Source organism: Phalacrocorax carbo, chromosome 3 (genome assembly GCF_963921805.1).
Source record: "Phalacrocorax carbo chromosome 3, bPhaCar2.1, whole genome shotgun sequence".
NCBI classification, from domain to species: Eukaryota; Metazoa; Chordata; class Aves; order Suliformes; family Phalacrocoracidae; genus Phalacrocorax; species Phalacrocorax carbo.
The window spans coordinates 31,409,070-31,433,060 of NC_087515.1; the positions used below are offsets into that span (position 1 = coordinate 31,409,070).

Sequence of the window (23,991 nt, forward strand, 5' to 3'; positions counted from 1 at the left end):
TGGTTGGGAACACAGGCTGGTGTTTTAGCTAAGCCAGATTTTGTGCGCTCTTGTTCTCTCAGTTTTGCAGTTTAGGGGTGGTTTAGCTGCTACTTGATCACAAAGTATTCTGCAGAGATCAAAAGTTTCATCTTCCTTTAACAGGAGTTGTGGGCAGTCAGAATCTCTAATGATTAGGATGATTATTAATAGGATCTTGAGTCAATGAGATTTTCATATTTCCACGGATTTTGATGTAGCTTGGACAATTTACACAGCAAAGAATATGTATTTTAAATTCTCAACTAGAGTCTTTAAAAGTGAGTCTTTGCTCAGAGAGGTATTGTTTGAAATTCTGAAAGCCATCGAGACATTTTTGCTATGGACTTTTTGTTAACATCTGTGGGAGGCTCTGGGGCAGGTTCACTGTTTGGCCTTGAAAATCTCAGCTCCAGAAGGTGTTAATCAAATTTTGGGCCAATAATCTAAGCACAGGAAATTCAGGGCAAGGTCCTCCACCTGTCTGTATGTTCATTCATTTTGTGAGCAAACACAGGTCAATGCTTCTTTTCAGGATATTTCTATTTGCTAAGAAGCCCACAGGAAGAGTAGGAGTCAGCTTTGAGTTTTTATTTCTGAAATACACCGCTATGTTTAATCAAAGACTTGAAGTTGTACCTTGAGTTTTCATACTGTGTGTTTAGAGACTAATAAAGATTAACAAAGTCTAATACAGTCACATTTCCATTTTGACTAATGACTGCTGATTTCTGTAGATAATGTTCTGCTGTATTATGAGAATGGCTGTAAAAGATGGCCCTGCATCATTTGGTCTGCTCACCATAAAATTCATTATTTTGCATGCAAACATTTTCCCTGTTCCACACAATCAGGAGCAGCTCCTCAGCCCAGATACAGATTGTCTTCATTAAATCAGAGGAGCTGGGCTGAGCTCTGTCAGCTCCAAGTCTAGCCCTCAAATTGTCCACTGCCCCAGTGTTGCCTGAGATAAATCCTCTCACAAAGAGAGTAAGAGGCTCTCAGAGAATTCTTTCACGGTTCAAACACTTTTACTAAAAGTGAAGGATTGTCTGTGGTTTCTTCAGATTCTCATTTTAAGACTTAGGAACAAGGCCACTTCGTGGCATCTAAGATGTTAAGAAAGACCAGGGAGGTCACAGGATGCTAGTGTAGTGGAAGGACTTACATCAGATGGCAAACATACTAACTAGGGGAAAGTGCAAAAAATAGCAAATCAATTCCATCCAACCTGCTCGTTCACAGCTTCCATCTAAAGCTTTTAACCTCTGTCTGCTACACTTGGCTGCTTTCCCTTAGAAATTATAATTGCTGGAAGAGATATGCACATACTCTGCTCCACCCATGCCAGAGGACATGGTGGGACACTCCGATTCAGATTGGTTCAGTAATGTTGCTGAGTGGAGTACAAGTGATTCCCAGGCATACTTTGTCTGTATACAACTGTATCTGGCGCCTGCTTGTACACATGACTGCAGCCAGACAGCAGGCAGAAGGTTAAAACACAAAGTGGAACACCTTGTAGCTGTCTTAAGCAGTGACTGTTCATGTCACATAAAATGCTTCAATGCATCTTTTGTTCAAAGATTTCCAGGTAGTTTGGAAAATAGTTTAAAACAATATACCTACAGGCAGGTTCAGCTGGGAGGTTTCCAAAACGTATAAAGTAGCTGCATTGTTGGCTCTCAACACACACTGTTACAGTCAGGGCTGCTAGCTCAGTTTCTTGAAAATAAGGGTACATATTCAGGAGATTTAAACCTCCGTTTTTGAAAGCACTGTTTTTTTCATACTATCTCTGGGTTTCAAGGCTTATCTATAAAGTTTAGTTCTTTTTCAAATAAATGTCAGACTGAGGTGAGAACTGGTGAAGGGTTACAATGATGTTAGCATTGTGGATGCTCTGCACACCCAAAAATCATGTCTTAAGTGCTTGCTCTTCAGTGTAGCTGGATGTATGTAAATTGCTCACCACGTCTTTTCCTGGGGAGCAGCAAAATGAGAAATTCTTCTTCATGCATGTTTTGTCTGTCTATATAAAGTGCAGCCAGTCTCCAGGCTGTTTTCTTCCTCTTGTTTTTCTCTTAAATCTATCTCTCTGTCTGTTGCTCATGTTGTTGTAGTGGTGAAGGTCAATGGCTATAAAAAGGCAATGTTTGGAGGGAGAGACAGTATTTTTCATCTGGAGAAAAAGTAGGCAAGTCATTAGGCACTTAAATGCTTTCTCAGGTCTGAAATGTCTATTTGCAGTAGAAAACTGAATTTTTGTTTCCAGGGTTATATTTTGAAGATTTTCTCTTAGTTGCCCTTGAGGATCAAGCCTTGTGGATCAGTTGTAGATTTTTTTTATAACAAACGAGGGCTCTGTGTGGGAGGATGGTGCAGTCTGTGGTTGTATGGCTTCTCACAGGGAAAGCAGGTGACCTTCAGCTTCAATGGGAGTAACAATCAACTGGTTCCTAACTGAGACCAGTTTCCTAGGGTGCCTGGGGCAGTGATTTTGAGTCTCAGAGAGCCTCCTCTGCAGGGAAGCCTTCCAAATACTGTATCATTATGGCATGTGAACCATTTATTGAATTCTGTATCCCGATTCATTTTTTCAGTCCACAGTGTATGAATATGAATAATGATTATGATCACCTTGTTACCACTGATGGGTGTGATTTGCCTGCTGAGATTTTAATCATTATTTCTCCCAGGAGCCTGCCACTTGCAGCAAAAGGTGATGCCTGCTAATGTTTAGCATAGCTACTAATATTAAAAAAGGGCTATGAAATCACTCTTTGCTGTTTTCAGTTGGGGGATGAGAAACATCTGTCTTGAATGTTACAAGAAATAAAAATATCTCAGCATACGATTTCATGTGTGAATCTGTGGTAATCAGCAAGATGGAATGTGATCTCTTGGGGGAGATTGTATCGTTCTCCAAAATGAGGCAAAAAGGGCAAAATAACCATTGGGGGTTGTGAGTAATGGCTTTGTAACACCTAATGTATTCCATTTTTCTGTTAGCCTTTGGTTTATCTTGCTATTTTTCTTTTCTTGGGAGGGGAAATAACTGACATGCCAGAATGTGATTGAATAAAGACTGTCATTCGTGTTGCAGCATGTTATGAAAATATCCTGGAGATCCTAAAATAGTCCAGAGAGAGACTGAGAATAGCTGTACCTATGGATTCAAAGCCCCTGTAAAAGTCAATAGGGTCACTCATTTTGATTTCACTCAGATCTACAGTGAATGTAAAGCCTTGAAAGTGCAGTGATAGGTGCTAGATTAGAATCAGATGGGTCCCCCACTTCTGGGAGTGCCACCCCCCACTAGCTAAAGTGAAAATTTAAAAGCCATGATTAAATTGACTTTTTACACTTATTTTAATTATTAGGAATTCTTCTGGAGAAGACGCACCTCATCCCAAGAAACAAGGAGTTTCCAGCAGGACTGTGCAGGGTGAGATCCCTGCAGAATCCTCAGCGGAAAAAATTATCCTGGTGTTACTGTGGACATTGCCATGCCTTTTTGGCTGTGCTTGAAAAAAAGAAGAAGTCATCTGTGCTTTTAGGCAGGAGTATCTTTCAAAAACACACCCCACCTTTCCAGCAGAACTACCAGGCCTTGCTGGAGACGTGCTTGAAGAACAAATGCCTGTTCACAGATGACAGCTTCCCTGCTCACATCAGCTCTATTGGAATGGGAGCACTGCTAAAGAAACTACCCCAAAATTTACAGTGAGGAGGCCACATGTAAGTGACTTTCAGTGAATAATCTCATGTAAGACTATGATTACAGCTGATAGTAAGCAAATAGTGTTAGCACTGAGGAAACAACTCTTAGACTTTAATTTAGGTGTGCCTTAATGCCTCCAGAGATTACACTTACTGTATCAGCTGTCATTTTGTAAGCTGGAGTACATGGAGTTTCATAATTGCCTTTGAAGTATTTGTTGCCCAAAATCATAACCAGCCTCATTCAGTTTATATCCAGTAATGCTCGGAGCAGGCAGGGAGAGCAGGCAAGGGAGCGGGGGGAGCCAGTGTCCTTGCAGCTGGCCGCTCTGATGATCCCATCATGATTCCATGATGGTGGGTCTCATGGCAATGATCCCTTTCCCCAGAATTCAAGATCTTGACCTTTTAGAAGATTTCCGAGTCTCTAGACAGTTCTTAGCCTTTGACGCCTCTCCCATGGACCACATACCGTTGTGATGCTGGAGGCTGCTACTTTCACTAGCACAGGGAGGTGCCTTATCCTCTTGCTGGACTGTTTTTTTTTCTGCTTAACTGTTTAGTCTATTCTTTATTGTGCTTAGAGCAGTCTTTTCACAGTTCTCAAGGTTGAGCTGCTGCCACTATCAGTAACTGCCCATCAAGCAGTGAGTTGTTTTTAGTTCTGGGACTTCTGTTTTCTACTTGTGCCCGTATTTTCAAGGCCTTTGCTGGCATCCCATGCTTAAACTGAACATCACAACAAGAAACACCTGGTATTGAGTGCTGGACACAGAGCAAGTTCTCATAACAAATAGATATCAAGTCTTGGAGGCCAGGACAGGGGACTGGCACAGTTAGATAAACCTGTTAGCTCTGATGTGTTACTAGAAATGGTAGTTCTGTTCTTACTGAGCCACTGAGCGATATATTGACAATCAGATAGTCCTGAAAACAATGTATAGAATTATCTGAGAATGTCAGTAGCGCCATATCTTTAAGAAAATTCTGCCAGGTAATACAAGATAACATACCCTGGCTAAGTTATTTTATAGCTGTCATGCTTTGTCAGATTTAACAAATTTCTTAGATGGGCCGAGTTTCTGCAAAACTAATGAAAATCACTGGGAAAGTAAAGGCACCTTTGCAAATTGCTCAGGAGAGCTTGGGAAGAACAGCCCCTGATCTCAGTTTCAGACACAGTTTGGTCTCACAGATGGTTTGTGTTAAGTCAGGATCTGCAGAGGAAGAGTGCAATCCTCAGGGGCCTGAGCTGGGTTGTGCCAGGCACTGCAGCTGAGGCAGCTATATCAGCAGAGAGGTATTTGGGAGGGAAATGTCAACATGAGTCCTGGCCTCTACAAAGCCCTTCAGGTGTTCCCTCCACCCCAGAGATTTTAGAATGGACTTGAAACCTCCTCTGTCTCTCAGTCCGCCATGCTGCTGCTCTAAAACTACTTCATGAAGAAGGCTGCCACTTGCTCTGAATGCCAAACTTGGCCCATCAAAGGCTTGCTGCGGCTGGATGCTGTGCATCCTTCAGTCCCTGTGCTGCAATAAAAACCGTGAAATTCTGCCATTCAGCCTGCAGACTTGTGGCTTACTACATCTACAACTGATGGCCCGCAAACTGAACACCCAAATTCATGAAGGATAGGGGTTGGTGTCTAATTACTGTAACTGCCTTCTGAGGGTTTGCTGTTTCTCCGCTACTGCCTGAAGGGGAAGCCAACAGTGTGAAAATTAGCTTGAGCAATTTGTGGGCCATTAGAGTGAAACCTAAGTTTGACACTTAGGTTATTAATTTGACCCCAGAGGCACTTGTGAGAGGAAAAAAATAACAACATGATTTCTCTCTGAACAATTATTTACAGATACAGTTTTGTGTCTGTACAGGAACTTCTGTAGCAGCCATCAGTCTGTAACTCGATTGTCAGTCAAATTGTGGAGACATCAGCCAGGTTAGCTGAAAGTTTGAACAGTTACACTGCCATTATATGCTTTTTTTTTGTCTGAAACTTGTCAGTAATTACAGAGGAGCAGGGCTGGCAGGTCTAAAGGGTTGCCTTCTCAGCAAGGTCTTTGTGGAGACCCATGGTGATGCATCTGAGCATCAGTGGCTTATGTTGGAGACCAATTTCAATGTAGACCAAGCACAAATGTGTGCCCAAGCTTGTGTCAGGTCAGCCAGAGCACGTGATGGCACATGATGACGCTAGAGTTGTACCTGAACCAGAACAATGCCTGCTGGGACAAAGGGACCCTAAGTATTTTGAAAGCTTTGAACAGGCAGAGGGAGCGTTTTGTGTCACATATCCATTAGGTTTTTACATCCTAGGCTAGGAACTCACCGGATTTCCCATCTTACAAGACTGCAGCTCTGCACACAGAAAGTCCTTGACTTCAAGCTAAACCAGCTCATGTTGCTGACTTGACTCTCTCCCTCTCTTCTTTTGATTGTGTGCTTCCCAGGCTTTGCACAGAAGTCCGGTATTTTATGCTGCAAACAGAAAGCAGCTTGATCTCTGCCAAGGACTGGTGGGTAAGGAAGCTCCTCTGTATAAATATCTAAGTATTCTTATGCAAGATAACCTTTTCTGTGGAATGTTGACTGTATAAAACTTGGCATAGAAATAGAAGGTGCGCATATCCTTATCTCTTCACTTGGCATGGTGTAGATGAAGCAATCATTAGGATGGGATAGGCTCAGTAAAAAACCTGGCAAGCTTCAAGGGGGGATTTGAGGGGTGAGAGGCATCTCCACAAGCTGAAATCGCCGTTCTCTCTGTTGCTTCTGTGCATGCTAGTACTGCAACAGGAGGTGATCCTATGCTCTTACTGGTCTGTAATGTTGCTGTTTGACAATTGAACAGAGACCACAGAAGCAAGAAAATATGAGACTTTCACTACCTTTGGCTTAGTATGAGTGCATTCTCTTCCCAGCTTTGCAGTTAGAAAAATCGTATTTATGCCCATGTTACCTGAAGTCAAAGGGTATATTGTCATCTGCAAAACAGGTAGGGACAGGACTAAATTAATTTTCAGGTGCTTTAAGGCCTTAAACACAAAGTCTGATAAGTACAGTCTTGCATGTGAGATCTATTGGAAATTATTTTCTCTTCTGAAAAGTTGATGTTTTCAAAGCAAAAGGGAAACTTTGTTTCTTTTTTTATAATACTGTGCCTTTACAAAGAACAGAAAAAGACCAAAGTATCAGTAAAAACCCAGAATGTTTCCACTGAGAGCTATTTCTTGCTGGATTTCTAATTTAACCAAACAGTATCCAAATGAAAAGATCATGAGAGAACAATTATAAACCAATCATAGTTTGGTTAAATAAAGCACACGTCTGGATTGTCTCATTTTCTGTGTATGATTTGTTATAACTGTAAAGACATCAGCACAACAGCTCTTCTGCTAGGATCTTTGTGGTGTTCCTGAACTTGGCTGACAACCCTTGCTTTTCAGCCAACTGCATGTGTCCGTTTGTCTTGGCGCAGAGAACTGCTGGTTCCTGGTGGCCCTGGAAGCCCTGACATTCCACCAGCACATCTTGGCTGCAGTTGTACCACAAAACCAGAGCTTTGAGAAGAAATATGCTGGCATTTTCCACTTCTGGGTACATCTTGCTCCCCTGGGGTGTGGTAAGGTCTTCAGAAATCCTCTGTCATGTTTTGTGTCACACCATTAGATAATTTGTACATGATTCCCGTTGGCCAGGGGTAAGTGGACAGAGGGTATCCTGGCCTGGAGGGTAGCCCGTCACCCCTTCCACAAAGCAGTGCAAGCCCTGGATCAACTACAAGCCAGTCTGAGGATATACCTCTGCTTTGCCTTTCTCTCCAGCTGCACCCTACTCATACTTTAATCCACACAAATGTCTTCCTACATAGTAGCAACAGTCAAGGGGGCTTGATCATATCTGCTCCAAACTTTTGCCCCTTTGCCCAGCTCTTGCTGCAATGCTGCTACGCAGCAATCAGGAACTCCTTCCCTGGAAGCCCAGCTATGCCTAATTTCCCTGCTTAATTCTTTTACATCTCATACAGGGTTTGTTTTCTCCTCTGGCAGGGTAGGGCTGAGGAGTTGGCTCTGTGGGTGAGTTAGCTGACTGAAAGTAGCTCCCCCCACAAAGGCAGCTTGTCCTGTGCCCACAGCTAAGCTATCTTGCCTTTCCTGTTGTTTCAAGGGGAGGTCCCTTCCAAGGGAAACATCAGCTTATTCTTTTCCTCTGACAGTTCTAGCACTTTGGTGAATGGGTTGACGTGGTGGTTGACAATCGTCTGCCAGTGAATGAGGCGGGGAAGCTGGTCTTTGTTTCCTTGGTCTATAAGAACGTGTTCTGGGGAGCCCTTCTGGAGAAGGCATATGCTAAGTAAGTGACTCATTACAAGTTATGCAAATAGTCTCTCTAAAATATGTTGGTTGGTGCCTACGCGGTTTGTTCTTGTATATAAATGCATCTCCTAGGTCTTGCCACATTTGGAGTGTAGTAAATGGTTCTCATCTTTCTATTATTACCCAGTAAAAGCTGCCACTGCAGTAGCTGTTATCAATCCAGGCCCTTGAGTTTAAATCCAAGGGCTTAGGAGGAGGCATGAAAACAGACCTATCCTGAGGGGTTGTCTTCTGAATGTTATCGCTGTTTGGAGTGTGTTGCCTAGGATGATGCCTTCCTTGTAAATACCACAGAGGAGCTGAAGGCCACAGATAGGGATTTTTCAAAGGTGATGATTTCTTATGCCTCCTTTGATGTATTATCAGTTTGAGGAAACCTCCAAGGAGTCTCATTTTGGGGGTCTACTGAAGCATTGTACTTTGGTTTTGGTGTAAGTTCCCGCTCTGGGGTCCCCCAAAGCTGAGACATTCAATAGGTCACACGGCACAGTGAGGATACTGGCTTCTCCCCAGGGTGTTTTGTCTAGAGTGGTTTATCAGGACTAAGAAGAAAAGCAACAAGGCATAACTGATGGAGTTTGTTAATTTTGGGCTGAACTAATCTCTGCAGAGTAGTGAACAATCCTAGTTAACATTGAAAGAAAGATCACAGCAAAGGAGAGAAGTTCAGTTATTTTCATTTGGTGTTAGTGTTAGAATAAAAAGACTGGAGAAAGTTGCACTGCAATAGTAAAGAAAATCCCATTGGAGACTGAGCTCTCAAGACACTATGTCTTTAGATACAGCACAGTGTCTGGTGATAAATTCAGGCAACATTCACTAAGGCAGAGTTATCAAAGAAGTAGTGCTGGGCATGTTCTCACTATTATGCAGTGAGGGATGACAGTGAGTGAAGAGTCCCTTTCAGACTGTGGACAATCTTGGAGGCAATTTGCTAGATTCCCCTCTTCCTAAATGCCAAAGATTCCCTTAAAATTAAATATGAGTTACAGCTTTCCTTTTGCTTTTGCAAATCTTTATTGTATGTTTTCATTGGCACGCTGTTGTCAACCTATCATCTGTGATTATAACCCTGAGAATATATTGATATCTTTTTTTGTTAGACTCTATGGCTTCTATGAGGATCTGCAGATTGGGCAAGTTTCAGAAGCCCTGGTGAATTTTACAGGTGGTGTTAATATAAGGATCAAGATTGCAGCAGCTCCTCCTGATCTGTGGGATATCCTGACAAGAGCAACCTACGGCAGGTCTCTCATGGGCTGTCAGATACATTTAGGGGTGAGACTTGGAGTAACATCAAATGGCTTCCCAACTAAAAGCCTTTCCACACCTGTTTCCCTCTGCTCAGCTAGTTGTTGTGACTCAAAATGTATCAAAGCTGCCACATGTGGCTTTCTGTAGAAATCACACTCTTAAACTTCGCACATGGATTGATTTCCTACTGCTCTCAGCTCCCTGTTGTTATGTTTAGAAACTGATTTATCTATAAAAGAACCTCCGTTAAATAAGGATTTACTGCATTTTCCCATTTTTGTTAAGTAAGTTTTCCATTTTTACAGATGGTGTAGTAAGACACAGAGATTAATGGAATAAGCTTATAGCTAAGATAGAGAGGTGTGTAGGTAAGAACATAAATTCAAATCTTGGCTTCCAAGCCTTAAGCTAATACTTCTGCTGTTGAGAAACCCTACTACTCTGAAAACCAAAACCCAACCTCCTGGACTTTTTAAAAAATGAGATGGTCTCTAGCCAAAGATCAAAAACTTAGGAAGGGACCTTCCCAATCAACCTTCCAGTTCCAAGCATACTGCAGAATATGGCTGTTATGAGCTTAGACTTAAATTTTTTTTTCAGTTCAAACTCTCTCATTCTCCATTTGCTTTGAGAGTCATTGCTTGCAGAGATACAGGTGTCTGGTATTTGTATGAGTCTGCTGTGTAAGTAGGGATAGAATAAAAGATTTATTTTCCTTCTGTTTTTCTTCCTTGTGTACAGGCAACAAAGGTCCTGAAGAATGGGTTTGTTGCTGGCCATGCCTACACAGTAACTGATATTAGAAAGGTAAGACTATCCCTAATGTCCTGTGTCTGGGTTAGTTTGGATGTCACCAATTTTTACTGCAGTCATAGGTTCAACCCTTAATCAGGGCAACTATGGTATCTCTTCCCCCAGTGTTCTTCTCTTAGTCTAAGGCTAAAAGAGACTGTGTGCTTTGTAAAGATTCACTTTCAAGTGTGTCCATTTCAGTATCATGACCTTGATGTAAAGGACAATGGTTATAGATCAGCATATCTCTAAGGGTGAGAATGATTCATAGGGCTCTGCTGAGAGCATCACCTAGAAATGCATCTGGCCTTTGATAATGCTGGGAGGATGTGCTGAAACCTTCCTGGGGTAAAAAGCCCTCTTCTGAAGTCAGAGGAGAGGCCACAGAGAAGTAAAGATAATGGAATACAAGGGCCAAAACATGAAAAACTGCAGATGGAAATGTGAGTCAAGGCTAAAGTAAGGGAACTGAACTGGGCCTCTGTGCAGAGAGTGCAGGTGGACCCCGCTGATCTGCAAAAGCATCATTGGGAGTCCCCTAAAGATACTTGTCTAGAGGTAAGGGACAGTAAAATAATAGGTCCCAAAGAGTGGGACAAAGCTCATGTTTTCTGCTCTGGATTGATGGATTGGTCAGGCATTGGAACAGGCTGCCCAGAGAGGTGGTGGACTCACCATTCCTGGAGGCATTAAAAAAATGTGTAGACGTGGTGCTTCAGGGCATGGTTTGGAAGCATGGTGGTACTGGTTTGGCGGTTGGACTTGATGATCCTAGGGGTCTTTTCCAACCTTAATAATTCTATGATTCTATTACTATCTTGTTGTTTTGGACATGTAATATTGAGGTGGGTGAAAGTACATTTGGTACCTCTAGCAAGAGATACTAGGAAAGCTGGAAGAGATACTATGAGCTGGATGATGCATGCCTGTGTCTCCCACACACAGCAGGGAGGGTTTTAGGTACAGACTTTTTCAGTGACAGCTCTGTCAGTCTGGCTCCTCTGATGGGATGAAGAGCCAGGTAAGAGTAAGGGACTGACCAAGCATGTGGAGCCAATGTGAAGTCAGCTGTTCGGCTGTATGCTGCCAACAAAGCCCTTAGTTGGCCTGGCTCCCTCTTCTCCTGCCATGGCATCCCAGTTCAGTAGGGACTAATCTATGTGGTCACCCCATGGGCTGCATTGTGCTGTGCCATTGCACTGGTGTAGGACTTAGCTTTCACAGTAGTACAGTCCTGCCCCCCATTAGCAAAAAATGACCAGGTATGGAAAGAAAGAGGAATTTGCAGTCAAGCCTTGATATTAGGAATCTGTGAGGTCTCTGGTTTCAGTTATAGAAGGTAAGATAAAGCATGTTAATCTCTTTGTGCTGGCATTCAGTGTTGCCTGTTCTTAGATTTTTATCATCATACTTGCTCTTGCATCATTAACATAATTCTATGAGAACAAACAAAATTGTTGTTAATATCTGACACAGTACAGTGATATAAACCAGATGAGAACTGCTGCGGCACTGGTAAGCACAGTATTACTGTTTTCTCTAGGTGACCTGTCAAGATGGACCAGAAAACCTAGTTAGACTGAGAAATCCATGGGGAAAAAATTGAGTGGAAAGGAGACTGGAGTGACAGGTGAGTTTAAAAAAGGGAAGGTCTGATGCTGAGTGGGAGAAAAGGTTTCTTGGAGGAAAGATGCTGCCATCTTCAGGCATGAATTAGTGCTGAGAGCAGCATTAAGATAAGTAATAGTTGTTCGCACAGGCCCTCTGGTGTCAAAGCAATGACTTAATAGATTTGTGTTCAGCAGGTCGCGCTTATGTAGTTGGTCTCACTTCACACATGCAGCTTCAACAAGCTCAGTTCTGCTTTTCCACTCACTAAATGCCGGAGGAAATGTAATATGAACATCAGATGCTGACCACATTGCTGTGATCTGGATGGCGTGCAAAGTGACAGATAGCTGTGCAGGAGGCTCTAAACAAGCAGCATGTTTCAGGGCACACAGCCCTTTATCACAGGAAGGACGGTGTAGAGTCCTCCACGGGCTGCAAACTGTTGGGGTTGAGTGGCTGCAAAAGGAGTCCTCCATCCTGGCTGTTTGGGGAAATACAACTGGGTATGAGATCAGAAGGAACAACTAGTGAGGCAAATGGGCCCTAAGTTTGCATCTGTCTGAATCTTTTGATTGGGATCCATGAAAGACAGTGGTTTGCATCCTAGACCACAGGCAACTGTAGGCTTCGTCCTATTCCTCTTTGAAGCAGGGCATATTCCTTTCTTCCAAGCTTTACTTTATTCCCTGCACAGACTTTGTTTGCTGAGGCTCAGAGGTAGGGAGGAGGGAAAAGCACAGGGAGGTGTTGGGAATGTGACTCTCACCTTGTCTGCAGAGCAGTAACTTCTCTGATGTGTGTCTGTCACATAAGGACAACATACCAGCTGTTCCTGTTGAAGAGCATAATGAGCAACATACTGTAGGCCTGCCTTTTAAGTGACTCCCAGCTGCCTCCTGTGCTGTCCTAGTCATTCATTCATTATGCCAAACACTCTTTCTGTTATGTCTCCTTTGACAGAAGATTAACCAACAAAACAGGTCTAGATTTTTATATTTTAAGTACTTGGAAGTTGTGTGTGTAAGTGAATGGACTGGCTGATGGAAATGGAGCATTTCTGGCTTCTGCTGGAGAAAAGTGGAGCCATTTAGCTACATGTCCTGGGACCCTGTGGAGAGTCTCCTGTGGCTGAAGGCATAGGGGACCTGTGTTTAGTGGGGGTTAAATGTGGAGACATGTGGGGACAGGGATTTGGCCTTTTCTTATAGAGGAAAGCTATGTACTCCGCCTTGAATTTGAGGCCACATTTGGTTAGTCACCTCATGTTTATACCCTCAGCTCTTATAAATGGGAGCTGTCGAGCCCAAAGTAGAAGATTTTGCTGAGGAAAAAGGAGGAGGATGGAGAATTCTGGTAATGGCACAGTCTCACCTCCCCTCTCTGCCAGTAGCTCCGGGGCTGCATCTGGAGATGAAGCAACACATTGCCACTTAGGTCAAGGCATATGTGATCTGCTTTATACCAGCCCATCCTTGCGTTCCTGCTCTCCTCCTCTGCTTGATGATGTGAGACGCAGTAGCTGTGCTCACACGGAAGAGATGTGCTGTTCTTCAGTGGCAGGAGTGAGGGGGAAGCAGGACACTGCCAGCTCTCCCAGGGCTGCTGGAGACACGGGCAGCTTTCAGGAGCTTTTCTCCTGCCTTTTACTTTTAAGATAGCTTTGGGAAGCTCGTTTGCCCTGTTTGTTCGTGGTTTACCCAGAGCTTCTGCCACGAGGTGGCAATGTTGTCGCCCGTGTCATTTCACTGCGGTCCCTTTGGTGGCAATATTGTTTTAATCTCTGTGCTGCTATCCTTTGCTGAAATTTTAGTCATGCATTTACTACTGCTAGATGCTGCTGTTGGAGCAGACGCTCTCTTCTTTACTACCTAATAAAATATGAGCATTACCATATGTAACACAGAATGGTGTGGCTTCGAAGTTCCCTGCTCCCTTTCCTTTTCTTTTTATAAACCATATGGACTAAACTAAACTGCTGACAAGATGTCTCTTGGCACTCTTTTCCCAGGATGTCTCTGAGAGATTTTAAGATTAATTTTGTAGATCTGATGATCTGTAAATTAACTCCAGACCTGATGAGCCAGGAAGATGGGAAGAAGTGGATGTATTCCCTGAAGAGTAGGAGATGGGTTAAAGGAAGTATAGCAGGAGGAAGTCTGTGATTCTGTAATGGTGAGGGGTGCTCTTTTGAATGACTCTGGGGTAATATTGGTCTGCTGACTCAGTTACCAATGCCTTATACCTGTTAACACAAAATTGACAACAGAAACATGCTCTTCCTGCTTAACCCTCCACACAAACATTAGAAATAAGCAGCTAAAGGACTTTGACTAACTTCTGCTAAAACAGAAGCTGTGTCACTTGCAAACATAGGGCAGTGGGCTGGTTATGGCATGAAATATACTGCAGGATCCTAGGATCAATCACCAATACTGACCTTCTTTGGGACATTAAACTTGTATGTTAAAATTTGCATCCTCAGCACCTCCAGGTAGTGGTATTTTAAGTGAATGGGAAATACAGAGGCTCAGCCCTTCTGGAAGCAGAGCAGGTAGGATCTGAAGTCAGATAGCCCATACACTGGAGGTGATAGAGCAAAAGGGATATATTTATGAACAAAACGAGCTCTTAGTTGCAGGTGAGTGGAAATGTAGTTCCTTGTTCCTGGGCCTTCCTCCTGTCTTACATGGTGGCTGCACTGCTAAACTTGTGAACTGCACCCTATGATCAAATCCCTTTGTGTCTGGAGGCCCAGACAACCTGTGACCTCTTCAGTCAGATGCCAGGCATTGTGTGGGAAGCTGGCAACCAATTTTGTGGTGGAAAATGACATCAAAATGTCTTTTCTTGTTTTGCTTAGGCAGCTTTTGGATGAACCTTCAGTACTGGCTGAATGTTTTACCAGTTGAAGATAGTAAAAGCCTGGGTTCCTGCAATGTGGTTATATCCCTGATGCAGAAACACAGCTGCAAACACCAGAGCTGAGCTCCTCACCTTTTCATTGGATTTTCACTCTACAAGGTGCGAATAATTGCTTTGCCTTTCTCGCTTTCACCAAATAAGAAAACTTCCAGCTCCTGTAAATCATAGAACTTTGCAGACCAAGAGTTTTGCTGTGCACAGGGTGATATGTGTTCTTTCCTTCTTGCCTGTGCCCAGTCTCCTTACACATCAGGGCTAGGTTCCCTCAGGCTCTGTGCCCCACTTGCTGCCTCTCTGGCATGCTGTGTGTCATCCTAGTTTGCCCTCTCTGGGAGTATGTGCAAGAGCTGGGAGAGGGTACAAGGAGTCCCCTTACTTTGGGGCAGGGAGAGCACTGCCCTCAGGTTATTTCCAACAATGGTAAAATTGTGCTTGAGAACTGTTCCTAGTATATTTCCTGTGTGTGAATTCTGCTAGTTCTCTGTGTATCCAGGTGTAAGGGGATATCACTAGAAGGAGTGAGAGTTTCCCCCCCTCAATTCTCTGCTTATCTGAGTGCCTTGCAGAGCCATTCTCCTTCCCTGAGCAGAGCCACAGCTCCTGTTGCTGCTGTGAGTTTGCACAGTTATAGAGATGGCTGTGGGGAAGGGTTTTTAGGTGGAGGGGCTGAGGTTTCTGAATGCAAAGACCCCAGCTGAATGTATGTAGCTGCTTCTCAGCAATGATATGGCTATGTTGTGTAAGACCCAGAGGTCCCTGCCTAACAGATGCTGTTTCTTTTCTTCCTGCAGGTGGACCTACAGGTGAGCCTCTTGTCACCGCTGGTGGCTGTTTGCTGGGGGACCTGGGCTGGTGCAGGTGTTATGACAACACCAAAGGTATGTTTGCTTTTGTTCCTTGGCTGACAGCTGGTTACAGTGTATTTGAATTCAGTGAGGCACCACAGTAAGTCATTATTAATGCAGAGCCATCTATTGACTCTTCTGAAGAGCAGCCATATCAGGAGGGCTCCATGGCCTTAAAAAGAGGCATTAGTTGTTCAGCTTCTGCACTGGGTCTTCAAAGGCATTAGAAGTAGCATCAGTGTTTACCCGATCAGCACTTTGTCCCTTCTGCAGTTGCGGGATGGTGGCCCAATTGTTGGCTGTGCCTGAGCTGGACTTGCTGCAGCTCTTGGGAGCTAGAGCTGCCTTTCTGCTGCTTCCCAGTCTTGGGATGAGGTGGGAACAGAGACTGTGTCCCATGCAAGCCAGGGGTCCTTCCTGGCTGGGGATGCTCTAGAGCTGATGCTACAGGTGTTTTTGTCTTCCTCAGGCCAACTGTATTTTCTTTAGCCAGGAGCCTTTGGAACCTGAGGAAGGGCCCTGGAACTTAAGCCCTGGTGTATGTCCCAATTTGGGCCCTGACCATAGAGGGCTATTTAAAACAGGGGACGGTTTAGCTCCTTTTGTCTTGAAAGGGCATAGCTTCCACTCTGTTACTACTCAGAACACCTCTTAAATGAGAGTCCCTTTGAATCTGTGCTGGTAAAGAACTAGTTTGGATGTATGGTCAGGGCAGCACAACTCTGTTCCCACTTACTGTATTTCCAGCATGGTAACCCTGAGGTAAGATGGCACTCCTTCTTGACTTAAATATTTTGGGCACTCTCAGGGTTACAACTGAGTTAAACTTCCTGGCAGAGGGGGTCTGAGCGTGGCCCTAGCACACTGCTGTGCTGCACCCAAGGGGCAATGGTGGCAGCCAGGACTTTAATTTCAGGTTTGTAGCAGTTGCCAAGATCAATACAGAGAGATGGCAAGCCGGCAGCATCTAAGGTATTGGAACTGCAGTCAACAAAGTATTGACTGGAATATAAAAACTTTAAATTTAACATAAGGGGCATGAGAAGGAGTAACCCTGAACCCTTCAGAAGAAAGATTGCTCTATTAGTAAGAAAAATACTGGCAAAGGAAGAGGAATAGCATCTCCACTATGAGACTGTGGAGTAAAATAGCTAAATGTTTTGAGGAACAGCCAAGATCAGAAGGTGACAGTGGTCTTAGCTAGCAGGATTATTTATTTGGCTTGTGTACTGGGCACTCAGTGGCATTAAAAATTAGTTCAGCGTTGCCTGTATGAACACTTTAGCCATCCTCCTATTGCAGAAAAGTGCCTGCATAGCGAAACATCTGTAAGAGCCAATAGTACCAGGCAGATCAAGGGCACATGCACAGAGTCAGGGCTAGGGATTAGGTTGCTCCTGCAGTATGCTCAGGTCACCAGTGCTCTGAAAAATCCTCTGCTGCCAGATCCCTAGTGCAAAGGATGAGCTGGGAACAAAGCACATAGTACCTATGGGATGCAAGGGGTGTTCTGGCTAGTGAAGTGCAGACTGTAGACCAGTTCTTCTCTGCAGTCATTTCTGCCAGTATAGAAATTACTTTTGCAAGTAGCTTAGGTTGACAGAAGCCACTTCTCCTCCCGGTCCTTGCAAGTACTGTTATATTGTTGATAATGTTGCAGGATGCCCTCCCTGTTCTTTGTCATTTTAGAATTGGGCAGGTGCGGTGCATGGTGAGAACTACCATGTCCTGGGAGGAGACTGAGTCCTTTGGGCCCTGTTATCTGCTTGTACTGTAAAAATAAACTCTGAGGTGTGAAGGCAGGCTGTCTATGCTATGTCTGTGAATTCTCCACATGCCTTTTGTCTGTTTGTTCAGCTGGTGCAGAACACATTTCTCTTCTGTTTCTTTCCTTAATAGTACCAGAAAAGCAACAGAAGGCTGCCCCCAGCTTTCTTCGCTCAACATCAGCCTGTGAACAAGAACCAGGTCTTCTTTGATGAACGGGAAGTGACTCATGACTTCCACCTGGAGCCTGGTGTCTATGTGATTGTCCCATCCACCCTGGAGCCTCATCAGGAGTCTGAATTTATCCTACAGGTCTTCTCCAGGGAGCATGTTCTTCAGTGAGAAGCTGCTGCCCATCTGCCAGCACCTAATTCTTTGGAATCGTGAGGTGGTCTAGTCTTTCTAGTCTAATGGGACCAGCATAAAGACTTTACCATGCAAAAGGCAGCACAGTCTCTTTTGGAGAGGCTGGCTGCAGGGGTTTCCCAGCATAGGATGCTCAGTGGATGAAGCACTGCTTTTGGCATTATTCTTTCAAGAAGTGTTGACCTAGGCACTCACAAGGGATTCTTGCAGCATGCTCATGTTTGAGACTGGAAGAAGGACAATAGTTTTTAATGCACCCATCAATTTGCCAGGAAACCCTGCTGGTGGTGCTAGGGTGGTTGCTTGTGCAGAAATGGTGCTTAGGAGACTTCAAATGCCAGCAGCCCCTGGGGAGCTCTATGGACATGAGGGCTTCCCTCACTGCAGCTGAAACACTGTGGGGAAAAAACATATGCCGCAACAGTGGGTTGGGGCCCCTTCTGTGGATGGGGGTTGCCACCTGTGATGAAACAAACACACAGCTCTGGGATATCTCCTTAATGTGTCTGCTTTTTTGCATCTCCAGGGAAATGGGTGTGAACACCAGTTTCACTCTCTCTAAGGTGAGTGAGTATGAGGGGAGTGGGAGGTCTGTGGTTCAGTATTCAGCTCTGGGTGTGGGGTTTTTCCCTGTTGCTCTGCCTTACAGAGAAGCTGAGTGACAATGGGAGTGTTTGTGCTGCAGCACTTTTGAAAGGGCAGCTTGGGCTTTCAGAGTCCCTTGGGCCACGTGGACAGATGCAATCAAATGTGGGGGATGTGCCAATTTTTAGATGCCTTTGTTAGTTGCCTTTTGCAAACTTCTTTTAGTGGCACCATCTTATGCACTCTGCAGTCTTTCCTATTCATGGCTTTCTGGAGACTCCTGGTTCATTCTTGCACTTCTCCCCACTCCTTTCATGCACTGAAAGTTTTGAAGACATCATGGGACCTGAGCAGTTCTGTTCCCATGCAGCGGTCTGTAGGTTATTTTCAAAATAACTGAGCTCAATGGCAGTGCATGCACTGCCATTAACTTGTGGCAGGGAGTTTATAGCATGGTCTGTTCCCCTGGCATAAACAGGGCCATTCCTTCTTTCATGTCCTCTCTTATCCTCTATAAAGGAGGACAGGGACCCTTCTCTCTTGTCTTGGCATGGAGCGAGCCCCATTCTTTGTTGTTGCACAAACAACAAAGGAGGTGGGAGGGAAATGTTTGTCCCCGCTGAGTGCTGAGTATTTCTTTCCAATAAATAGCATTTCTATGAGGTGGGGAGCTGTCCTTAGCAGTGAGCTGTGTTAGTGAGGTAGCATTGATTGCAGTGGTGGTGGGGAGAAGGTGGAGGGGCAGAGGATGAGAGTGCAGTTCTGGGAAAGCATCTTTAGTAACTGCCTTGGATGGCGGTATTTTTCTTCCTTGAGTTGATTTTTTTTAATATCTTAAAGGAAATTGTTGATAGGTATGAAGGCAAGATTTGGGAGGATTTCTTCACAAAGCTTTTTGAACAGTTAAGTGTGTGCATGAGCTGCTAGGGTAAACTCCTCCAGAGCTATTATGTAGCTCTGTGAAAGTAAAAGCATGTGGATGTTCAAAGGATGTTTGGATGTGGAAGCGTGGGGAACAGAGAGGGGCCATAGGAGGTTGGGCTGTGTGTACAGTGCAGCAGAATTAACCACAAAGCTTAGGAATATGTTAGCATTGAGACAGGCATACTTCTCTACACAACAGGGTGTGAACGCCTGGAACTGAATGCCGCAGGACATTGTGGATGTGACAGTATCAACAGGCTCAAAAGGTACTAGCAAACTGATGGGCAGCAGATCCATAAACAGATAGTAAAGGACTAGGCAGTGTTGTACCCTCTAAGATCCCTTTTCCAACAGGTGGGTGTGCCGGGCAAACAGGAGAACGGACTGCAGAAGCTGACCAGGCTCTCATGTTCTCCCTACACGTTAATCTCTATTGCCTGTTTTATTATAGAATCATGGAATAGTTTGGGTTGGAAGGGGCCCTTAAAGGCCATCTAGTCCAACCCTCTGCAGTGAGCAGGGACATCTTTAACTAGATCAGGTTGCTCAGAGCCCCGTCCAACCTGACCTTGAATGTTTCTAGGGATGGGGCGTCCACAGCCTCTCTGGGAAACCTGTTCCAGTATTTCACCACCCTCATTGTAAAAAATTTTTTCTTTATATCTAGTCTAAATCTACCCTCCTTTAGTTTAAAACCATCACCCCTTGCCCTGTCACAACAGGCCTTGCTAAAGAGATTGTCCCCATCCTTCTTATAGTCCCCCTTTAAGTACTGAAAGGCTGCAATAAGGTCTCCCCGCAGCCTTCTCCAGGCTGAACAACCCCAACTCTCTCAGCCTGTCCTTGTAGGAGAGGTGCTCCAGCCCTCAGATCATTTTTGTGACCCTCCTCTGGACCCGCTCCAACAGTTCCATGTCCATTTGGGGACCAAGTGGTGGGCTGTATAGATCCATCCTACCCTTTAGGGTGTTCTTACACTCATTGAGGAAAGTCACCTATTAGAGAACACCCTCTGAAATACTAACACTTGTATCATACATCCTTCACCGCAGTTTGATGGCAGCTAACTTGCTTTGAGAGGTGAAGTTAAGTACTAGGTGTCCCCTCACCTCCTTTTTTCACTAATTTTCCTAGAGAAATATGATTCTTATTGTGAAAGATTCTTTCTAATGATCTCTCTGGCCTGATTTGGGGTGGAGTTGACCCTCAGGGATCCCACTAACTATGGTGAGGGATGAAATTGTTTCACCTTTCGGGGAAGGCAGCTGTGTTTATTTAGCAGCATGCCCTGTGTTTGGAAACACAGCTTCACAGAAACACATTTGCACTTTTGTTAGCAATATTTTGACAGAAGCTGTTACTAAAAACAAGTCATGCTTTTACTTTTTGCCACTTGCTTAAGATTTTGATTTTGAGAATGGTGCGGCTTGCAGATGTGCTGGAAATTGCCACATATTGAGAGGTGCTGCTCCTTCTTTGTCAGGAGGTACAAGTACACACAGAGGCAAGCTGTACAGTCATTTCTCAATGCATTACCCTCGCATGCCTCAATGATCTCAAACCAGGCTTTTATTTTTGAAGAGTGACATTTTAAAAAAATCCTCCAAACAAACAAATGTCACAGTTTCTAAAAAAACTGTAAACTTTAGTATATCAAAGAGGAGGGGAAGTCTGTGCTTTGAAAAGTTTGAGGACGGAGTATTCCAAAGTTGCTATAATTTTTGGATTGTAAATGATAAAGGGGTAATATTTGAAGCAGGTCTCTTGACAGTGTGCTTGATGGGACAGATGGCACCAGGGCTGAAAGGTTAACGGTCTGGATCCTCACTCAGTGTAAATCTGCACTACCGCATTGATCTGTGTGGAGCCCTGAGAACTTAGCCCAGAGCAGACTGCAGCTCTTGCAGGCTGAGAATCTTGTCATATTCAAAGGGAGTCTTTTCTATTGATTTTCACAGTGGCTGGAGTGGGGCCAGAAAAGCAGAGAATGAAGATGGGACATGATGGGAAAACAAAAGAGGGAGAAAAGTGATTTAATACTTTAAAAAAATTATAAAAATTCTCTTCCATATCACAGAAACCTGAAATAAATGCTGTTCAGCTCCAGAGGATCCTGAATAATATATCTTGGAGGAGTAAGTGCTGAGAAATAATGTTTCTGTAAAAGAAACACTCTTAGAGAAAAGCCTCAGGTCCTCTATCTGCTGCTTGAATTCTGGGAAAAGAAACTGGCTTGAATCTGACTGAACTGACTCTTCTGATGCCATGTTAGATTTCCAGAGAGAAAGGATTTGCTGGGGTGTGAATCAACACGGAGGAAATTTTGTAAGCGAAGCTATTCTAGTTTGAATTTCAACAGCTGAAAGAATGAGGGGGAAGAGCCATCATCAATATTGGGTGAAGACTCTGAATTTGACCTCCAAACCCAGCTTGACCTCAACCTTGATTCTGAAGCATTATCTCATTTCACCCTGTGCAATGCCACAGTCTCAGCAGTGCCACCACTAGCAGGTGTGGAAAATTAGCCTGGTCTGTAGGCAGTTACACGGTGGAAGGAGATCTTGTCTTTATCTTGATGGGCCTCGTTCATGCCTGCTGTCCTTACTTACTCCTCCCCCCTATGCATGCATAGGGCTGTTCTTTGCTCTGTTTGTTTTTGGGAGACAGGATGGAGATGCAGGTGACCTGTGTAATTTATGGTTGTGAGAACCAGGTGAGCCCTGAGGTTCTCTCTCTCATGAGGACTGTGACACCCACTCTGCCAGTGGCAGCCTAGAGCAATCCACAAGCTCATAATTTGGTCCCTAGTTATAAATAACGCTACCTGGACAGCAGGAAGGTGGCAGTTTTCTCTGAATAATGACAATGAAATTACAGACATAATGGTGAATCCAATTTCCTTCGCAGTTTCTTCACTAGTAACAACTGATGTACCATGCAGAAAATACACTGTCCAGCCATTATAGTCGACAAAGAAGATGAACAAAAGGCTGATGTGATGCCTTTTCCACTTGAGTGTGATGTTGCTCCCTTTTCTACAAAAGTGGACAAGGATAGCTTTTCTGTCTTTGCAAAGTGACGCCCCAGGCACTGTCTTATCTGTGAGAAATCTACATTAAGCACAGCTTTTATTTTTCATAAGTTATCAATTTTAAGACATTAATTTAAAAATTTTACAGTACATGATTCATATTTACTAAACAGGGCTATTTCAAGATCTAAACATCTTTACTTTCTGCAGATAAGGGATTGGTGAGTTATGGTTCTGTCCCTTGCTCAGTGAAAGTCTACAGGCAATCTATAATCATGATTTTCAGTGAGATTAGAGTCTATTTCTGTTACTCTTCATGTAACTTATGTATGAACCAGGAACGCTAAGCTTTGATGCAGCATCATGTTTTCAGTGATGCCTGTACTTTTAATTATATTAACAGAACTGGCAGTGTGTCTGTGAAAGAGAGAGAGAGATGCTTAGCACAAGGGTTTCAATTAATCTGCAGTGCTCCTCCCCAAAGCTCTTCAGGTCAAGTGACTTTGCTCAAGGTCATGCAGTAAATTCTGTTTGGGATTACAGCTTTGGATGTCCTTTTGCTTCCATTTTCTCTAATGGCTGGAGATAGTGCACCATATTTCATTCCGTATTACGTGCCTGCAGGGAGCTCATATTGGATTTTCTGAGACTAGTAGAATCCATCCTGTTGCCTCATATTTTTATCATCATAAATGATATATCTTCTCAAGTGGGTGCAAAGTTTCACAAAGGCTTTGGGGCCTGAGCCTTCTCAAGTGAAGAGGAATTTTGGGACAGTCTATTCTTCTGAGAGATGTTCAGTGGCTCCTCAAAACAATTTTATTTCTTTATTTTGTCTCCAGATTTCCAGAGTTTTCACCTAAGTTTCAGTCTGGATGCCTGCCAGAGTATCTTGGCGGTTCTGGATGTATCCTTGGCATGAGTGATACTTCTGACTCATATAATACTTCACTGGAGCATTATTTCTTAGGGCAGACTGGGTGTTACTGTGATTTCTTTACCACCAGGATATAGCCCTGCTTATTGAATTTCTCAGCCTCCATAATAACAGTTCAGTTGTGACAAAATGGAATTAGTTGGGGAAAGGGTTCATTCCTGCTGCCTCTGAAATCAGCAGCCAGGTTTCCATTGACTCTAGTGGGAGGAGGATTAAGCCTGTAGATAGGCTTGTGGGCTAAGAAATCATTATCCTTATAATTGTGTGAATGTTAGAGTGGCTACGAGGTTTTTGTTTGTTTTTTTTTTTTTGTTTTTTTTTTTTTTTTAATGTAATGGGTGCTCTCTGATGTTTAATTGAGATGTTCTGACCTTAATTCTCCCACAAAGCTGAATGCCTCTGGCACGCTGAGTATCCAGGAATTCAGAGTCCTGTGGAAAAGGCTGCTTTTCTATTTGGTATGACAGTAATTTCTGTGTCTGCTTGTAATATCTCCCTGCTCACAAACTCTTTGGGGTTTTATTGGGGGGAGGGGTTGTTTTGTTTAAAAGGATATATTTCCACCCCTCCAGGAAGTTTTCCAGAACAGAAACACTAGCAGATCAGGAAAGCTTGACCTTGTGGAACTACATGCAGCTGTACAGGAGACAGGTGAGCCCACAGCACATTTTGGCAAGTCTCATCCTCTTCCTCATAAAGGCTGGAAAAAGCCCATAGCTGGGAAACATCTTGAGAACTGAAGGTAGAGCCCAGGAGGAGTGGAAAATATTATAGGCTGCATGGTCTTAGCCATCCCTGCTTCCCTCTTTAGCTGGGTAAACATATCTGAAAATTATTTT

The 23,991-nt window shown here is 43.8% G+C and overlaps 1 protein-coding gene across 1 annotated transcript; it reads left to right on the top strand.

Annotated features, from left to right (window-relative positions):
• The first annotated feature begins 1,362 nt into the window (after nucleotides 1-1,362).
• Nucleotides 1,363-23,616, top strand: CAPN14 (calpain 14). Its single transcript, XM_064445483.1, is given in 19 exon segments — nucleotides 1,363-1,405; nucleotides 3,402-3,743; nucleotides 3,746-3,759; nucleotides 6,193-6,262; nucleotides 7,221-7,339; nucleotides 7,959-8,095; nucleotides 9,222-9,396; nucleotides 10,114-10,179; nucleotides 11,708-11,761; nucleotides 11,763-11,794; nucleotides 13,054-13,128; nucleotides 13,784-13,947; nucleotides 14,636-14,796; nucleotides 15,489-15,500; nucleotides 17,442-17,647; nucleotides 18,202-18,238; nucleotides 21,262-21,319; nucleotides 23,058-23,122; nucleotides 23,542-23,616. Coding segments are annotated over 19 exon segments (1,905 nt in total).
• The last annotated feature ends 375 nt before the right edge of the window (nucleotides 23,617-23,991 follow it).